The 17,071-nt window shown below is 45.8% G+C and overlaps 1 protein-coding gene across 1 annotated transcript in view; it reads right to left on the bottom strand.

Annotated features, from left to right (window-relative positions):
- asb14a (ankyrin repeat and SOCS box containing 14a) overlaps nt 1-17,071 on the bottom strand; it is a 56,574-nt gene that overhangs the window by 14,326 nt on the left and 25,177 nt on the right. The window contains exons 4-7 of the mRNA XM_070895278.1: nt 15,835-15,966; nt 9,776-9,934; nt 3,962-4,207; nt 2,444-2,615 (exon numbers count right to left, since the gene is read on the bottom strand). Coding sequence (XP_070751379.1) covers nt 2,444-2,615; nt 3,962-4,207; nt 9,776-9,934; nt 15,835-15,966 — 709 coding nt within the window. The remainder of the gene's footprint in view (nt 1-2,443; nt 2,616-3,961; nt 4,208-9,775; nt 9,935-15,834; nt 15,967-17,071) is intronic.

The raw sequence follows: 17,071 nt of genomic DNA, 5'->3' as shown, positions 1-17,071 counted from the left end.
TCATGGTTGATCTGTTCATGGGCTCAGCTCCACTTCCCTGCCCGCTCCCCATAACCCCTTATCGTTTAAGAAACTGTCTATTTCTGTCTTAAATTTATTCAATGTCCCAGCTTCCACAGCTCTCTAAGGTAGCGAATTCCGCAGATTTACAACCGTCTGAGAGAAGAAATTTCTTCTCATCTCAGTTTTAAATGGGCGGCCCCTTATTCTAAGATCATGCCCTCTTGTTCTAGTCTCCCCCATCAGTGGAAACATCCTCTCTGCGTCCACCTTGTCAAGCCCCCTCACAATCTTATACATTTCGATAAGATCACCTCTCATTCTTCTGAATTCCAAAGAGTAGAGGCCCAACCTACTCAACCTTTCCTCATAATTCAACCCCCTCATCTCCGGAATCAACCTGGTGAACCTTCTCTGAACTGCCTCCAAAGCAAGTATATCCTTTCGTAAATAGCAGTATTCCAGGTGTAGCCTCAACAATACCCTGTATAGCTGTAGCAAGACTTTCCTGCTTTTATACTCCATCCCCTTTGCAATAAAGGCCAAGATTCCATTGGCCTTCCTGATCACTTGCTGTACCTGCATACTATTCTTTTGTGTTTCATGCACATGTACCCCCAGGTCCCTCTGGAATGCAGCACTTTGCAATCTTTCTCCATTTAAATAATAACTTGCTCTTTGATTTTTTTCTGCCAAAGTGCATGACCTCACACTTTCCAACATTATACTCCATCTGCCAAATTTATGCCCACTCATTTAGCCTGTCTATGTCCTTTTGCAGATTTTTTGTGTCCTCCTCACACATTGCTTTTCCTCCCATTTGTATCGTCAGAAAACTTGGCAACGTTGCACTCAGTCCCTTTTTCCAAATTGTAAATATAGATTGTAAATAGTTGGGGTCCCAGCACTGATCCCAGCAGCACCCCACTAGTTACTGATTGCCAACCCGAGAATGAACCATTTATCACGACTCTCTGTTTTCTGTTTGTTAGCCAATTCTCTATCCATGCTAATATATTATCCCCAACCCCGTGAACTTTTATCTTGTGCAGCAACCTTTTATGTAGCACCTTGTCAAATGCCTTCTGGAAGTCCAAATACACCACATCCCCTGGTGTGGTGTCACAATGTGACATTAATATCAGTATCTCCCAGCATAAAGCTGCTCGTTTAAAAAGGGGTTATAGACTGAAATTCCCAACCATTCAAAAATATTATTATTTAACTTTGGAGCAGAGTAGTTAAATGGTTCGTTTTGCATGTTATTGGGTCTCAGTTCCAACAGTGGCCGATAATAATGAGCTTTGCCAGTTCCCAGCACTTGGTGCAGCATTTCACCATAAATGGAAATAAAAACAGAAAATGCTGGAAATACTCAGCAGGTCAGGCAGCATTTGAGGAGAGAGAAACAGAGTTAACATTACAGGTCGATGACCTTTCGTCAGAACTTATCCACCATAGATAGAGTTGGGCTGGAAGAATCAAAACAGCCCAATGATTTGAAATGATTCTTAGATTGGTATCAAATGCTGGGGGAAATGCCTTATGCAGATTACTTTATCAAAGAAAACATTGGCAGGGAAAATTTGTATGAGATTCCTATAATAATGCTCGAGTATCCTACAGATAAGTAACAGTTCCAAGGAAGTCCTATTTGAAAGAGCGTGCGGCGAACCAGTTCCACCCACCCCTTCCCTCAACGACTATCTGTCCCACCTGTGACAGAGTCTGTGGCTCTCGTACTGGACTGTTCAGCCACCAAATAACTCACTTCGGGAGTGGAAGCAAGTCTTCCTCGATTCCAAGGGACTGCCTATGATGATTTGAATACTAAAAATTAATAATGATGAAGCTATAAGAATATTATTAATTTTTTGTGTTTCGAACAATGATTGTGGATGACAAAATAGACAAGAAAGGCAACAATGCCTGCTGATAGATACAAGTGCCGCAGACTTGGAGAAGCAGCATTTGAATATAGCCAATGCTCACAATCGCACTCAGGCTCCCTCCACCCCCAACAAAAGTCTCATGACCTGGGCCAGTTCTTTATATACAAGACTAAGCCAAGGTCAGGTTCCAAGTCAACTTGAGAGTGGGTAAATGGGCAGCAACTCCACCGGGTGGAATTTCCTCAGTCCAGAGGAAAGGGCCTTGGTAAAGGCCTTAAAGGTTAGTCCCTTCAACCACAATCTAGAGTATTCAGCCAAAATTACCACATAGGAGATAGAAAGGAATAAACCAATTTGTATACTTACCTTGGTATAATTGAAAATGAAAACTTCAGATTTGTCTAAATTATAGCCACAGTATTTCAACATTAAAAAAAATTTTTTTTTTTAAAAGCGCTGCAATTTCACCTCAGGTTTTTATTCAAACTATTGGAAATAAAAACATCATCACTGTAGTGGTATTCTGCCTGATATATATTTCTCAGACTTACTGATAGTGCCCTTTGTATGATGCCCTGTGAATGGGCAGGTGACCAGTGTATTTAGGAACATTGGCATCAGCCCCATATTCCAATAGAAGTGCCAGGCATTCAGAGTTCGCAACTGTAGCAGCCTCAAATAACACAGACACGCCATCAGATGCTTGAGACAGGACATCAGCTCCTGTGAAACAGAGACAAGTTCGTTTAAAGTCAGAAGTAGGGTGAGGCTGGATGGGGCAGGGGTATGATATCCACTCTTTCATATTTAGACCTTGGATTGAATTCAGCTCACAGTGAGATCATGGAAGTTTCCCCTCTCTGTTAGCTGTAAAAGAGTAATGTGATCTTAAATGACAACAAAAAAGACATATTTTGAAGAAAAATTGGTAACAGGTAATTAAGATCATTAAGTCCCAACAAGCCTGCCTCTTTTCGTAGATCAACTCTAGCTACCTGCCTTTTTACCAGATCCATCAATCTGCAAAGCACCTTGTATTGCCTGCTTCAATGATCTCCCTGGTAACTCATTCCATATAAATGTTACTTTGGGATAACAAAGTTCTGTCTGAGTTCCCTTCTTGCTAATAACTTCCTAATTTGTTACTTGTGTCCACTTGTATTTGAACTCTTCACTATTTGCTTCGATCAATTTTGCCAATGCCTTTACAATCTTGGGGTGGAGGTAAGGAAGGCGTTGCAGAGAATGGGAACAAAATGGTTGCACATTCTACGACCGATGGCAAAGCAGAGAGAGGAAAAAGGGAAATGGGCAGTAGATCAGCATTGGAAAGTGAACAGTTCAAGCAGAGACGTGGGGCTCAAAAATGTTGTGTAGAGGGAGTGAGGCCACAAAAGAATTTGAAGAAGACCACCCAGATGTTGAAATAAATGTGCTGGGGGATGTGAAGCTACTGAGCAGCAAGGATGAGGGTGATAGGTGAGGGATTTTGTGTAGCATGCGATGTAGGCAGCTGAGATCTGAATGAGTTGGAGTTTATGTAGGTTGCAGCTTGGCTGAGCATCACAAAAGTATAGTCTGGAGGTGACAAAGGGATGGATTAGAATTATAGTGGCAGTGGGGGTGAAGTAGGGGAAGAGATGGGCGGTGTTTTAGAGGTGGAAGGTGGAACAGGGAACTTTGGACCTATGATTGCCATAGATCTTCACCACTGGGATTTCCCTTGTGTCATGTCTGGGTTTGTTGTAGGTTAATTGTTAGAGATTGATTGATTGCTATGATTAATCAGCAACTCCATTATTGTTGCATCATGTGACTGCGAGGATGGTAGAAGATGAACTAGATGGGCCTTGGTCCTTTTTCATCTAGCAATTCCAATGTTCCAATCATTGATGATGCACTGAACACGGGGTTTGAACCTCAGCTAGGGCTAATCAGAACATTGAGGCTATCTTGTTGAGCCTTGACTGACAGTGGACTTTATCTATCAGACATTGCTCTAGTCAACTAACAAGAACCATGGGAGCATCCTGATCAATAGCATATACACTATGCAAATGATGCATTACCTTTGTGGAGTAAAAGTTTCACCACTTCTGTACATCCATTCTGTGCAGCAAGAGCTAGTGGGGTGAGTCCAAAGGCACTTTCAGGGTCTAGATAGGCTCCAGAGCGAATCAGTAAATCCACTAAATCCTTCCTACCCAGTTTGGCAGCTTCGTGCAGGGCTGTCCTCTTATTAATGCACTCCAAGTTCACAGCTGCCCCAAAACACAACAGCATCGAGGTGACATCAAGAGCTCCATTTCTTATAGCTTTGAAAGGAGAAAAAGGGTCTCACTGACTTATGTTAAATGTTGCATTCAGAATTCAACTATCTTATAAACAAGATTACACATTGTAAAAACTTAACAATACTTTGGTTATTGATTACAATACATTTAGAAGACACCTCTCTAGTAACCAGAAATCTCCTACCTTATTTATCAAATATAAGATCCTCTCTACATTCTTCTTCAGTTTGCATTTGCTTAAAGTTTTTTCTAATCCTCTTTCTAATTGATCTCTCCTTCCCCCATCTATCCCACTGTCCCCCACCTATCCCACTGCCCCCCCAACTATCCCACTGCCCCCCACCTATCCCACTGCCCCACACCTATCTCACTGCCCCCCTACCTATCCCACTGCCCCTCCCACCTATCCCACTGCCCCTCATCTATCCCACTGCCCCCCCCACCTATCCCACTGCCCACACCTATCCCACTGCCCCCCCACCTATCCCATTGCCCTCCCACCTATCCCACTGCCCCCCACCTTTACCACTGCCCCCCCACCTATCCCACTGCCCCCCACCTATCCCACTGCCCCCCACCTATCCCACTGCCCCCCACCTATCCCACTGTCCCCCCATCTATCCCACTGCCTCCCACCTGTCCCACTGCCCCCCACCTATCCCACTGTCCCCCCATCTATCCCACTGCCCTCCACCTATCCAATTGTCTCCCCATCTATCCCACTGCCTCCCACCTATCCCACTGCCCCCCACCTATCCCACTGTCCCCCCATCTATCCCACTGCCCCCCATCTATCCCACTGCCCCCCACCTATCCCACTGTCCCCCCATCTATCCCACTGACCCCCACCTATCCCACTGCCCCCCATCTATCCCACTGCCCCCCCACTTATCCCACTGTCCCTCCACCTATCCCACTGCCCCCCCACCTATCCCACTGCCCCCCACCTATTCCACTGCCCCCCCATCTATCCCACTGTCCCCCCATCTATCCCACTGTCCCCCCATCTATCCCACTGCCCCCCATTTATCCCACTGCCCCCCACCTATCCCACTGTCCCCCCACCTATCCCACTGACCCCCACCTATCCCACTGCCCCCCACCTATCCCACTGCCCCCCCACCTATCCCACTGCCCCCCCACCTAACCCTCTGCCCCCCACCTATCCCTCTGCCCCCCACCTATCCCACTGCCCCCCCACCTATCCTACTTACCCCCCACCTATCCCACTGCCCCCCCACCTATCCCACTGCCCCCCCACCTATCCCACTGCCCCCCCACCTATCCCACTGCCCCCCACCTATCCCACTGCCCCCCACCTATCCCACTGCCCCCACCTATCCCACTGCCCCCCACCTATCTCTCTGCCCCCCACCTATCCCACTGCCCCCCCACCTATACCACTGCCCCCCACCTATCCCACTGCCCCCCCATCTATCCCACTGTCCCCCCATCTATCCCACTGACCCCCACCTATCCCACTGCCCCCCATTTATCCCACTGTCCCCCCACCTATCCCACTGTCCCCCCACCTATCCCACTGCCCCCCCACCTATCCCACTGCCCCCCACCTATCCCACTGCCCCCCCACCTATCCCACTGCCCCCCCACCTAACCCTCTGCCCCCCACCTATCCCTCTGCCCCCCACCTATCCCACTGCCCCCCCACCTATCCTACTTCCCCCCCACCTATCCCACTGCCCCCCCACCTATCCCACTGCCCCCCCACCTATCCCACTGCCCCCCACCTATCCCACTGCCCCCCACCTATCCCACTGCCCCCACCTATCCCACTGCCCCCCACCTATCTCTCTGCCCCCCACCTATCCCACTGCCCCCCACCTATCGCACTGTCCCCCCACCTATCCCACTGCCCCCCCATCTATCCCACTGCCCCCCACCTATCCCACTATCCCCCCATCTATCCCACTGCCCCCCATGTATATCCCACTGCCCCCCATCTATCCCACTGCCCCTCCACCTATCCTACTGCCCCCCCCCACCTATCCCACTGCCCCACACCTATCCCACTGTCCCCACCTATCCCTCTGTCCCCCACCTATCCCACTGCCCCACACCTATCCCACTGCCCCCCACCTATCCCACTGCCCCCCATCTATCCCACTGCCCCCCACCTATCCCACTCTCCCCATCTATCCCACTGCCCCCACCTATCCCACTGTCCCCCCATCTATCCCACTGACCCCCACCTATCCCACTGCCCCCCATCTATCCCACTGCCCCCCCCCACCTATCCCACTGTCCCTCCACCTATCCCACTGTCCCTCCACCTATCCCACTGCCCCCCCACCTATCCCACTGCCCCCCACCTATCCCACTGCCCCCCATCTATCCCACTGTCCCCCCATCTATCCCACTGACCCCCACCTATCCCACTGCCCCCCATCTATCCCACTGCCCCCCCACCTATCCCACTGTCCCCCCACCTATCCCACTGCCTCCCCACCTATCCCACTGCCCCCCACCTATCCCACTGCCCCCCCACCTATCCCACTGCTCCCCCCACCTATCCCACTGCTCCCCCCACCTATCCCACTGCCCCCCACCTATCCCTCTGCCCCCCACCTATCCCACTGCCCCCCCACCTATCCTACTTCCCCCCCACCTATCCCACTGCCCCCCCACCTATCCCACTGCCCCCCACCTATCCCACTGCCCCCACCTATCCCACTGCCCCCCACCTATCCCACTGCCCCCACCTATCCCACTGCCCCCCACCTATCTCTCTGCCCCCCACCTATCCCACTGCCCCCCACCTATCCCACTGCCCCCCACCTATCCCACTGCCCCCCCACCTATCCCACTGCCCCCCACCTATCGCACTGTCCCCCCACCTATCCCACTGCCCCCCATCTATCCCACTGCCCCCCATCTATCCCACTGTCTCCCCATCTATCCCACTGCCTCCCAGCTATCCCACTGCCTCCCACCTATCCCACTGCCCCACACCTATCCCACTGCTCCCCCACCTATCCCACTGCCCCCCACCTATCCCACTGCCCCCCACCTATCCCACTGCCCCCACCTATCCCACTGCCCCCCACCTATCCCACTGTCCCCCCACCTATCCCACTGTCCCCCCATCTATCCCACTGCCTCCCATCTATCCCACTGTCTCCCCATCTATCCCACTGCCTCCCAGCTATCCCACTGCCCCCCACCTATCCCACTGCCCCCCATCTATCCCACTGCCCCCCCCACCTATCCCACTGCCCCCACCTATCCCACTGCCCCCCCACCTATCCCATTGCCCTCCCACCTATCCCACTGCCCCCCACCTATCCCACTGCCCCTCCACCTATCCTACTGCCCCCCCACCTATCCCACTGCCCCCCATCTATCCCACTCTCCCCATCTATCCCACTGCCCACCCACCTATCCCACTGCCCCCCACCTATCCCACTGCCCCCACCTATCCCACTGCCCCCACCTATCTCACTGCCCCCCACCTATCCCACTGCCCCCCACCTATCCCACTGCCCCCTACCTATCCCACTGTCTCCCCATCTATCCCACTGCCCCCCCACCTATCCCACTGCCCCCCCACCTATCGCACTGTCCCCCCACCTATCGCACTGCCCCCCCACCTATCCCACTGCCCCCACCTATCCCACTGACCCCCCACCTATCCCACTGCCCCCCCACCTATCCCACTGCCCCCCCACCTATCCCACTGTCCCCCCACCTATCCCACTGTCCCCCCATCTATCCCACTGCCCCCCACCTATCCCACTGCCCCCCACCTATCCCACTGCCCCCCATCTATCCCACTGCCTCCCATCTATCCCACTGCCCCCTACCTATCCCACTGCCCCCCATCTATCCCACTGCCCCCTACCTATCCCACTGCCCCCCATCTATCCCACTGCCCCCCACGTATCCCACTGCCCCCCACCTATCCCACTGCCCCCCACCTATCCCACTGCCCCCCACCTATCCCACTGCCCCCCATCTATCCCACTGCCTCCCATCTATCCCACTGCCCCCTACCTATCCCACTGCCCCCCATCTATCCCACTGCCCCCTACCTATCCCACTGCCCCCCACCTATCCCACTGCCCCCCATCTATCCCACTGCCCCCCACCTATCCCACTGCCCCGACACCCAATTGCATCCACCGTTCCCTGATTGAAAGAGTAGGCCGGCACTTTGCATCAGCGTTTCTACCAATATTCCTCTAAAAGAGTCTGAGCTTCAGCCAACTCATTCTCTCGCTTTTATTTCCATTTCTGTGAAGGAATTGTCGAGCTTTAGTTCATTGCCTCCAACTTAATCTGATTAAGAAAAACAGTATCTAATGAGGATTCATGGGATCAAATCAATGCCATTCCTCTCCGGCACACTAGTCTGTTGCACTAAACTCTGTGCTCTAGCAGCTCAGCAAGTCTTCCTGTGGTTTGAATTAACTGCACTGCAGTACAATGAATAATGCAAGTGATTTTGTGCCAATAAACACTTAATATTTCCACATCTTAGTTTTATGTCTCCCACTGCTGACCCTGCTTTGGTCTAGAGTGAGAGATGGATCGGGTTGTTACTGTGCAATCACATTAATGTGAAATACTCTTCTATAGGGTAGAACAGGCCCCAAAAGTCCCTCTCCCCCACCCCATCCAAATGTTATTCAATTTGTTCGAGTGCTTCATAAATCACATTCAATGATACATCAATATACTGCCCAACTTTCAAACAATCTCATCAGGGATTAAGCTAATGATTTCAGAGAGATCCTTCAGTCCATATTATACTTGTACCCATTTTCTTCTGTCCCACTTTTCCATAATTAACAAAGCTTCATAAAAAAGGAAAATAACTTGCATTTCTATTGTAAAATAAAAATGCAAATACTGAAAATTTGAACTATTCTGAACATTCTGTAAATGTACAGGTTAATCAGCATCTGTAAAGAGGAACGATAGGTTATGAAGGGTGTATGAAGGGATAATCTGTCTTTTCTCTTTGCAGATACTGACTGACATGTTTTCCATTTTCTGATTTTTTTTTTTGCAATTATATGGTGCCTTAATCATTCCTTGGGACATCGCAAAGCACTTCACACCAATTGGTTACTTTTGAAATGTAGTCGCTGTTGTTACATAGGAAAATTTGGCAAAACAAGGTCTTACAAACATTATATAAGAGGCATGATCTTTTTGTAGTAGTGTTAATTGAGGCGCAGGCTGAGTTGGGCACTGGGGCAGAGCCCTGTTTTCCTTCGAATATTATCATGGCATCTTTTACATCCATATGATCAAGCAGATGAGCCTGGTTTGTATGTCTCATTGGAAACATGGATGTAAAATAAGATAAAAACAAAACTAAATAAGTCTCAGACTGAAGAAAATGAAAGCGCTGACTCGATGGGCCAAATGGCCTCCTTCTTTGCTGTACTTAGGAGTAGAAAAATATGAAAGCCCACAGGAATCACAAATATTTAATCCTAATGATACTGATATTGGATCAGGAGATAGCAATAAGTAGGTGGTTTGAAAAGTAATTAAATTGATTCAGACTTCGATCCTTATCAATGATAAAGTTCAGTAGCACAAACTTAAAGAGAGATTCACCGGCTATTAATACAGAATTTCCCTCTTCATTCTTGGAGTTCGGTTTGCAGCCATTCTCAAGTAAATAGTGCACATTGTCGATAAGGTTCAACTCAACTGCCAAAAACAGAGGGGTTTCCCCCTTCAGGGTCTTCTGCTCCCATGTATTAGGATTAGAAGCTGCAACAAAATGAAACCTTAGTTAGAAATAAAAATATAAATTTGGGGATTCAAATACAGTTAAATAACAACTTTTATCAACCTCACCCAAACACCATGAGTGTCAGGTGGTAAATTGCAATAATTATTAGTTTAAAGAGACGGGGATGTTCACAGCGTTGTTCCTTGTAGCGAGAGTGATGTCCCTTGTGTTTGCATCTTTGATACTGACTTTAACATGAGTTACATTGATACTTGTATAACACTCTTCACCTGCATTGTTTGCAATTACCAACAAGTCTGCAATGCTTATGAAAACAATGTATTATAATAATTTGAGTTTAGAACTACAGAAAAAAATGTACTGAACATTAAAAACCATCACAGTGAGAATATTCAGTCCCATACTGAAGGAAATTCTTCCACCTAACAGTAGAAATCACTAAAGGTAGGATTATTAAGATTCTGAATTAATTCACACTTCCAATTAATGTAATGAATGGACTATTACTGCAAGAGTAATGCTCACTGAATACTTTAAAAGCCCATAGCTAAACTTTCCCTGCATACAGGTAGGAGCTAAACATTTAAAAACCTGTGAAATAAGGTAAGTTTATTTTTAGACCCTTTAAAATATGTACATTTATTTTAAATATATATATTTTTTTGTTTTCAATAATGAATTAAATTCCATGTTGTTAATTTTAAATATGTGATGTTTAAAAATATATATTTTAAGTATGTGTGTATTTTTGGGGGTATTTCCATTCATACTTATGGTGATTCCATACACACGGAACTCACCACAAGTATGAATGGGAATACCCCTACTTTGATTGGTTGGGCTGGTCCACGTGACCCAAGGAGCGCTTGCGAAGCGCCTGCATTCCGGGGATATGTGGGCCTCTACACAGGCCTTCACGTAGAGGCCTAGGACCGCAAGTCTTCGAACCTCCCGGATCACCAGGTAAGTACGCAGATTTTTTTCAGGTCGGTGGCATCCGCCCGCGGGAAGTCTCCGACCGCAATTTCTGCACCTTTGTTTTTGCCTTCTGCCATTGTGAAGAATGGTACCATTTGCTTTCTTCTCTCGCAGTTTTTCATGTTCATGGCTAGACTCCACATTCTGTAGGCAGGCCGAGTCTCAGTGAATCCAAATTTACATCTTTATTACTGCTGTGTACAGGTTATCATGTTCATGTTTGGCAATTAGCTCCAAGTTGCCTCAACTAGTCATTTTGGTTCAGTTGGTAACACTTTTATCTCTGAGTCAGAAGATTGTGGCTTCAAGCTTCACCCTAAGACTTGAGCACAATATCTAGATTGACAATTTAGTGCAGGACTGAGACTTATTTACTGATGAAATATTTGAAGCAAAAAGAGCAAGATACTAATACAGCACAGTTTGAATTGTTCTAACGGTTTATAACAATAACGGACCAGAGCCCCAAATCCCGTGCTACATTTCTCAACAAATTCTTGGAAACTGAGTCTCCGATCGGGTATTGTGTGCGATTATTCCTTGATACATATTAGTTGCAAGGTGAACTGGGAACAGAAGATTGCAAAAGAGTTTCAGGGTTATAAAAACATCCTCTCTTTGAATTTGACAATGGTTCCATGACAAATCCATCACAGCAAACCATGTGTTAATGGGTCAAGAAACAAAAGTACACTCACTTGCGCTTGTGCCTACCAGGGGTGACCGAATAGAGGTCTTTAAAATGATGAAAGGTTTTGACAGAGTGGATAGGGAAAAGAACATAACTAGAGGCCATCAATATAAGATAGTCACCAAGTAATCCAATAGGGAATTCAGAAAATCCTTTACTCAAAGAGTGGTGAGAATGTAGAACTCGCTACCACAGGGAGTGGTTGAAGCAAATAGTATAGTTGCATTTAAGGGGAGGTTAGACAAGCATATGAGGGAGAAGGGAATAGAGGGTTATGCTGATAGATTTAGATGAGGAAAGAAGGGAGGAGGCTCGAGTGGAGCATAAATGCCAGCATAGACTGGTTGGGCCGAATGGCCAGTTTCTGTGCTGTATATCCGATGTAATCCAACTAGTTAAACTGGTTCTCAACACCCAATACTAAAAGAAATTATATTCGGAGGCAGCCATCAGCAAGAGAAATTCACACAGAATAGCATTGTAGACTATTCAAAAACAATGAACTAAAATTTTAATAGTGGAACATGGATTGAAAGATAAAAGAAAAACATTTAGGGCAGATGTTTTCATTGACTTTAATTAGGCTTGATTGCATGCAGTACCTTCATATATTAGTCACCAACAGAATGACCTTACCACATAAACATAGGGGTGCTCACACAAAGTCTTCCTAGACATATTGCTGGCTAAAGCCATTTAAAAAAAAATTCCAGATGTACCCCAACTAAAATTACTAGAATTTACCTCCTTTAGAAATACAGAAATTCCAGTTTCAGTCACAAAACTATGTAATGTTCTATAGTGTAGATCATTGTGAGCAATGCATGGCTATGGAATTACATTGCTCAACTCTACTTTTTACCATTGTACTCCTGCTAACTACAGAACACTATAATGAACAACAGTGATCAGCAACATAAGTATCAGTATGTTACTGACAGAAAATTATTTGGATATAGGCCGAGAGGGAGTGATGTCAGAATTTGTGATCTATACCAAATTGAGTTTTAGTTAATTCCTTAAAAGACCAATGGAATTGCAAAGGGATGTAATGCCCCTATTTAAAAAAGGAGGCAGAGAAAAAGCAGGAAACTATAGACCAGTTAGCCTAACGTCTGTGGTTGGAAAAATGTTGGAGTCCATTATTAAAGAAGCAATAGCAGGACATTTGGAAAAACATAATTCAGTCAGTTAGAGTCAACATGGATTCATGAAGGGGAAGTCATGTTTGACAAATTTGCTGGAATTCTTTGAGGATCTAACGAACAGGGTGGATAAAGGGGAACCAGTGGATATGGTGTATTTGGACTTCCAGAAGACATTTGACAAGGTGCCACATAAAAGGTTACTACACAAGATAAAAGTTCACAGGGTTGGGGGTAATATATTAGCATGGATAGAGGATTGGCTAACAAACAGAAAACGGAGAGTCGGGATAAATGGTTCATTCTCGGGTTGGCAAACAGTAACTAGTGGGGTGCCACAGGGATCAGTGCTGGGACCCCAACTATTTACAAATCTATATTAATGACTTGGAAGAAGAGACCGAGTGTAATGTAGCCAAGTTTGCCGACGATACAAAGACGGGAGGAAAAGCAATGTGTGAGGAGGACACAAAAAATCTGCAAAAGAACATAGACAGGCTAAGTGAGTGAGCAAAACTTTGGCAGATGGAGTATAATGTTGGAAAGTGTGAGGTTATGCACTTTGGCAGAAAAAATCAACGGGCAAGTTATTATTTAAATGGAGAAAGATTGCAAAGTGCTGCAGTACAGCGGGACCTGAGGGTACTTGTGCATGAAACACAAAAGGTTAGTATGCAGGTACAGCAAGTGATCAGGAAGGCCAATGGAATCTTGGCCTTTATTGAAAAGCGGATGGAGTATAAAAGCAAGGAAGTCTTGCTACAGTTATATAGGATATTGGTGAGGCCACACCTGGAATACTGCGTACAGTTTTGGTTTCCATATTTAAGAAAGTATATACTTGCTTTGGAGGCAGTTCAGAGAAGGTTCACTAGGTTGATTCCAAAGATGAGGGGGTTGACTTATGAGGAAAGGTTGAGTAGATTGGGCCTCTACTCATTGGAATTCAGAAGAATGAGAGGTGATCTTATCGAAACGTATAAGATTGTGAGGGGGCTTGACAAGGTGGATGCAGAGAGGATGTTTCCACTGATAGGAGAGACTAGAACAAGGGGGCATGATCTTAGAATAAGAGGCCGCCCATTTAAAACTGAGATGGGGAGGAATTTCTTCTCTAAGAGGGTTGTGAATCTGTAGAATTCACTGCCTCAGAGAGCTGTGGAAGCCTAGTCACTGAGTAGATTTAAGTCAGAGATAGACAGTTTCTTAACCGATAAGGGAATAAGAGGTTATGGGGAGTGTGCAGGGAAGTGGAGCTGAGTCCATGATCGGATCAGCCATGATCATATTAAATGGCGGAGCAGGCTCGAGGGCCCGATGGCCTATTCCTGTTCCTATTTCTTATGTTCTTATGATATTGATAAGATGGTGAAATCGGCTAAAAAGTGACAGATAGAATTCAATGTAAGTGTGAGGTGATGCATTTAGGCAAGATATGGTCACAAAACGCTAATAGAATTCTAGGTTTGATTTCTAGAGGTATGCAATATAAAAGCCAAGATGTAATGGGGTCGATATAAAACCTTAAGAAGACCTCAGTCAGAGTACTGTGTGCAGGATCCAAACTGTAGGAAGGATATTGATTTTAGAGGGTACAACACACATTTACGAGGATGCTGCTTGGTATGAGGGAATACAAATAGGAAGAAAGATTTGAAAAATTGGGTCTTATTAGAACATTGCAGATTATGTGGTGATATAATAGAAGTGTTTAAAATTCTGAAAGAATGGGACAGGATAGAGAAAAGCAGACTGTTTTCAGTAGTAAAAGGATCAAGAACAAGAAGCTATAGATACAAGATTAAATGTAATAGATTTATAAGAGAGGGCCGGAGAAACTTCTTTACTCAGAGATTTGTGAAGCACTGGAATTCACTTCCAGGGTTAATGGTTGAGGCAGAAACGATGTCAACATTCAAGATTGGATAGGTGGAAGGCGGCAAAGGGGTTGAAGGGATATGGGAATAGAGTGGCTATTTGTGTTTAGAACTATTTGCTCGTGTGGAAGGTAAATGGCAACTGGTTTAGCCAAATGGCCTGTTTCTGTGCTGTAAATTCTATATATGTATGTCTCTGAATTTCAGTTTCTGCAGCAAAAAAAATTTGCCAAAGTGGCAGATAACAAAATGTCAAAGTACCAATACTTTTTATAAGGCATAAAATAAAAACAGAAAATGCTGGAAATCTCAGCGGCTCAGGCAGCACCTGTGGAGAGAGAAACAGAGTTAACGTTTCAGGTGAATGACCTTTGAAATATAAAGTGCCTAATCGAAAGATGAGATGCTGTTCCTCAAGCTTTCGTTGAGTTTCATTATAACGGTCCAGGAGGCCGAGGACAGAGAGGTCAGAGTGGGAGTGGGATGCAGAATTAAAATGACAGGCGACTGGAAGCTCAGGGTCACGCTTGCGGACTGAATATAGATATTCCACAAAGCAATCACCCAAACTGAGTTTGGTCTCCCCAATGTATAAGAGACCGCATCGTCAACAGTGAATACAGTATACTAATTTGAAACTATAAGTAAATCGCTGTTTCACCTGGAAGGAGTGTTTGGGGCCCTGGACTGAACAATCCAACATATAACTTTAAAACAATCTTTAATATCTGAGCATATTCTACCTTTAATTTAATGGGTGAGCACTCTTTCTCCCCACTAACTTTGTAGGTAAATGCACCACATGGTGTAGTACGAAGCCATGGTGACAGAAAAACCAAGGATTGATCCTTCGCCTCTGCTGCGTTCACAGATTACAGTCAAGGCAGCAATTCCAGCAAAACAACTGGCCTCCTTGTGCTGAAAGTGAAAAAATCAACTCAGCCTCCGCTGTTGAAAGGTACATGAACATTGGGTGAAGGATTGGGCTGAGCTATGATACTCCCAATGGTCAAATTGGCTGACAACACTCACTGTTGAGGTACGGATATCAGTATCAGCCCATGTCTGTCATGAGTTAATACTGGTGGCCCTTCCACTGCTATGGAAGCAACCATTGAGATATAGAGCACACCTGAAAAGGTAATTAATGATCATATAAATCATAATCCATAATTTTGTGGTTGATTTCAGATAAACAAATAGCAACATTAAATTAACATGGTTACCTTGGAGAGTGGCTCTAAGAATTTCCTGATTTAACTGTATAGCTGCTTCATGCAGAGGAAGCCAGCCTCTGTCATCAGCTTCATTAAACGCAAAGCAATGAATGGACAGCTGACGCAACTCTGCTTCCTGACCTAGAAATGAAATATACTTCAGTCATGTCATTTACAGACTGCTGACAACAAGAAAACAATTTCAAGAATGCATAAAATCTATCAAGCACACACATTCCACCTCAAAGAACAAACACACTCGATCTCAATGCATGAAATGAAGATTGGACTGTGTTCTGACACAAGAGGAATTCCATACTATGATTGGAATATTCAGGTGTTACAGTATATTATGGATATAACAGGCATCATGGTACATTATGGGTATAACTGGTGTCACTGTACATTATGGGTATAACTGGTGTCACTGTATATTATGGATATACTTAGCAGCTTTGAAAGTGGATAAATCCCCAGGCCTGGATGAAATGCATCTCAGGCTGTTGAGAAGCAAATAGCAGAGGCTCTGACCATCATTTTCCAATCCTCTCTGGCTACAGGTGTGGTGCCACAGGACTGGAGGACTGCAAATGTTGTACTTTTGTTTAAAAAGGGAGGAAGGGATAGACCAAGTAATTACAGGCCAGTCAGCCTAACCTCAGTGGTGGGACAATTAGTGGAAAAAATCCTGAGAGACAGGATAAATCTTCATTTGGAAAGACATGGATTAATCAAGGACCGTCAGCATGGATTTGTTAAGACAAGGTCATGTCTGATTAACTTGATTGAATTTTTCGAGGAGGTAACCAGGAGGGTCGATGAGGGCAGTGTGTATGATGTAGTGTATATGGATTTTAGCAAAGCTTTTGATAAGGTCCCACATGACAGGCTGGTCATGGAAGTAAAAGCTCATGGGATCCACGGCAAAGTGCCAAGTTGGATCCAAAATTGGCTCAGAGGCAGGAAGCAAAGGGTAATGGTTGATTGGTGTTTTTGTGACTGGAAGGCTGTATCCAGTGGGGTTCTGCAGGGCTCAGTGTTGGGTCCCTTGCTTTTGTGGTATGTATCAATGACTTGGACTTGAATGTTGAGGGTATGATTAAGAAGTTTGAAGATTAAACTAAAATAGGTTGTGCGGTCGATAATGAAGAAGAAAGCTGTGGATTGCGGGAAGATATCAATGGACTGGTCAGGTGGGTAGAACAGTGGCAAATGGAAATCAATCCGGACTGGAACTAGAGGGCAT

This window comes from Pristiophorus japonicus, chromosome 12, assembly GCF_044704955.1.
Source record: "Pristiophorus japonicus isolate sPriJap1 chromosome 12, sPriJap1.hap1, whole genome shotgun sequence".
Lineage (NCBI taxonomy): Eukaryota > Metazoa > Chordata > Chondrichthyes > Pristiophoridae > Pristiophorus > Pristiophorus japonicus.
Note: the sequence above shows the minus strand (reverse complement) of the source record. Positions and strands in the feature narration are given on the sequence as shown.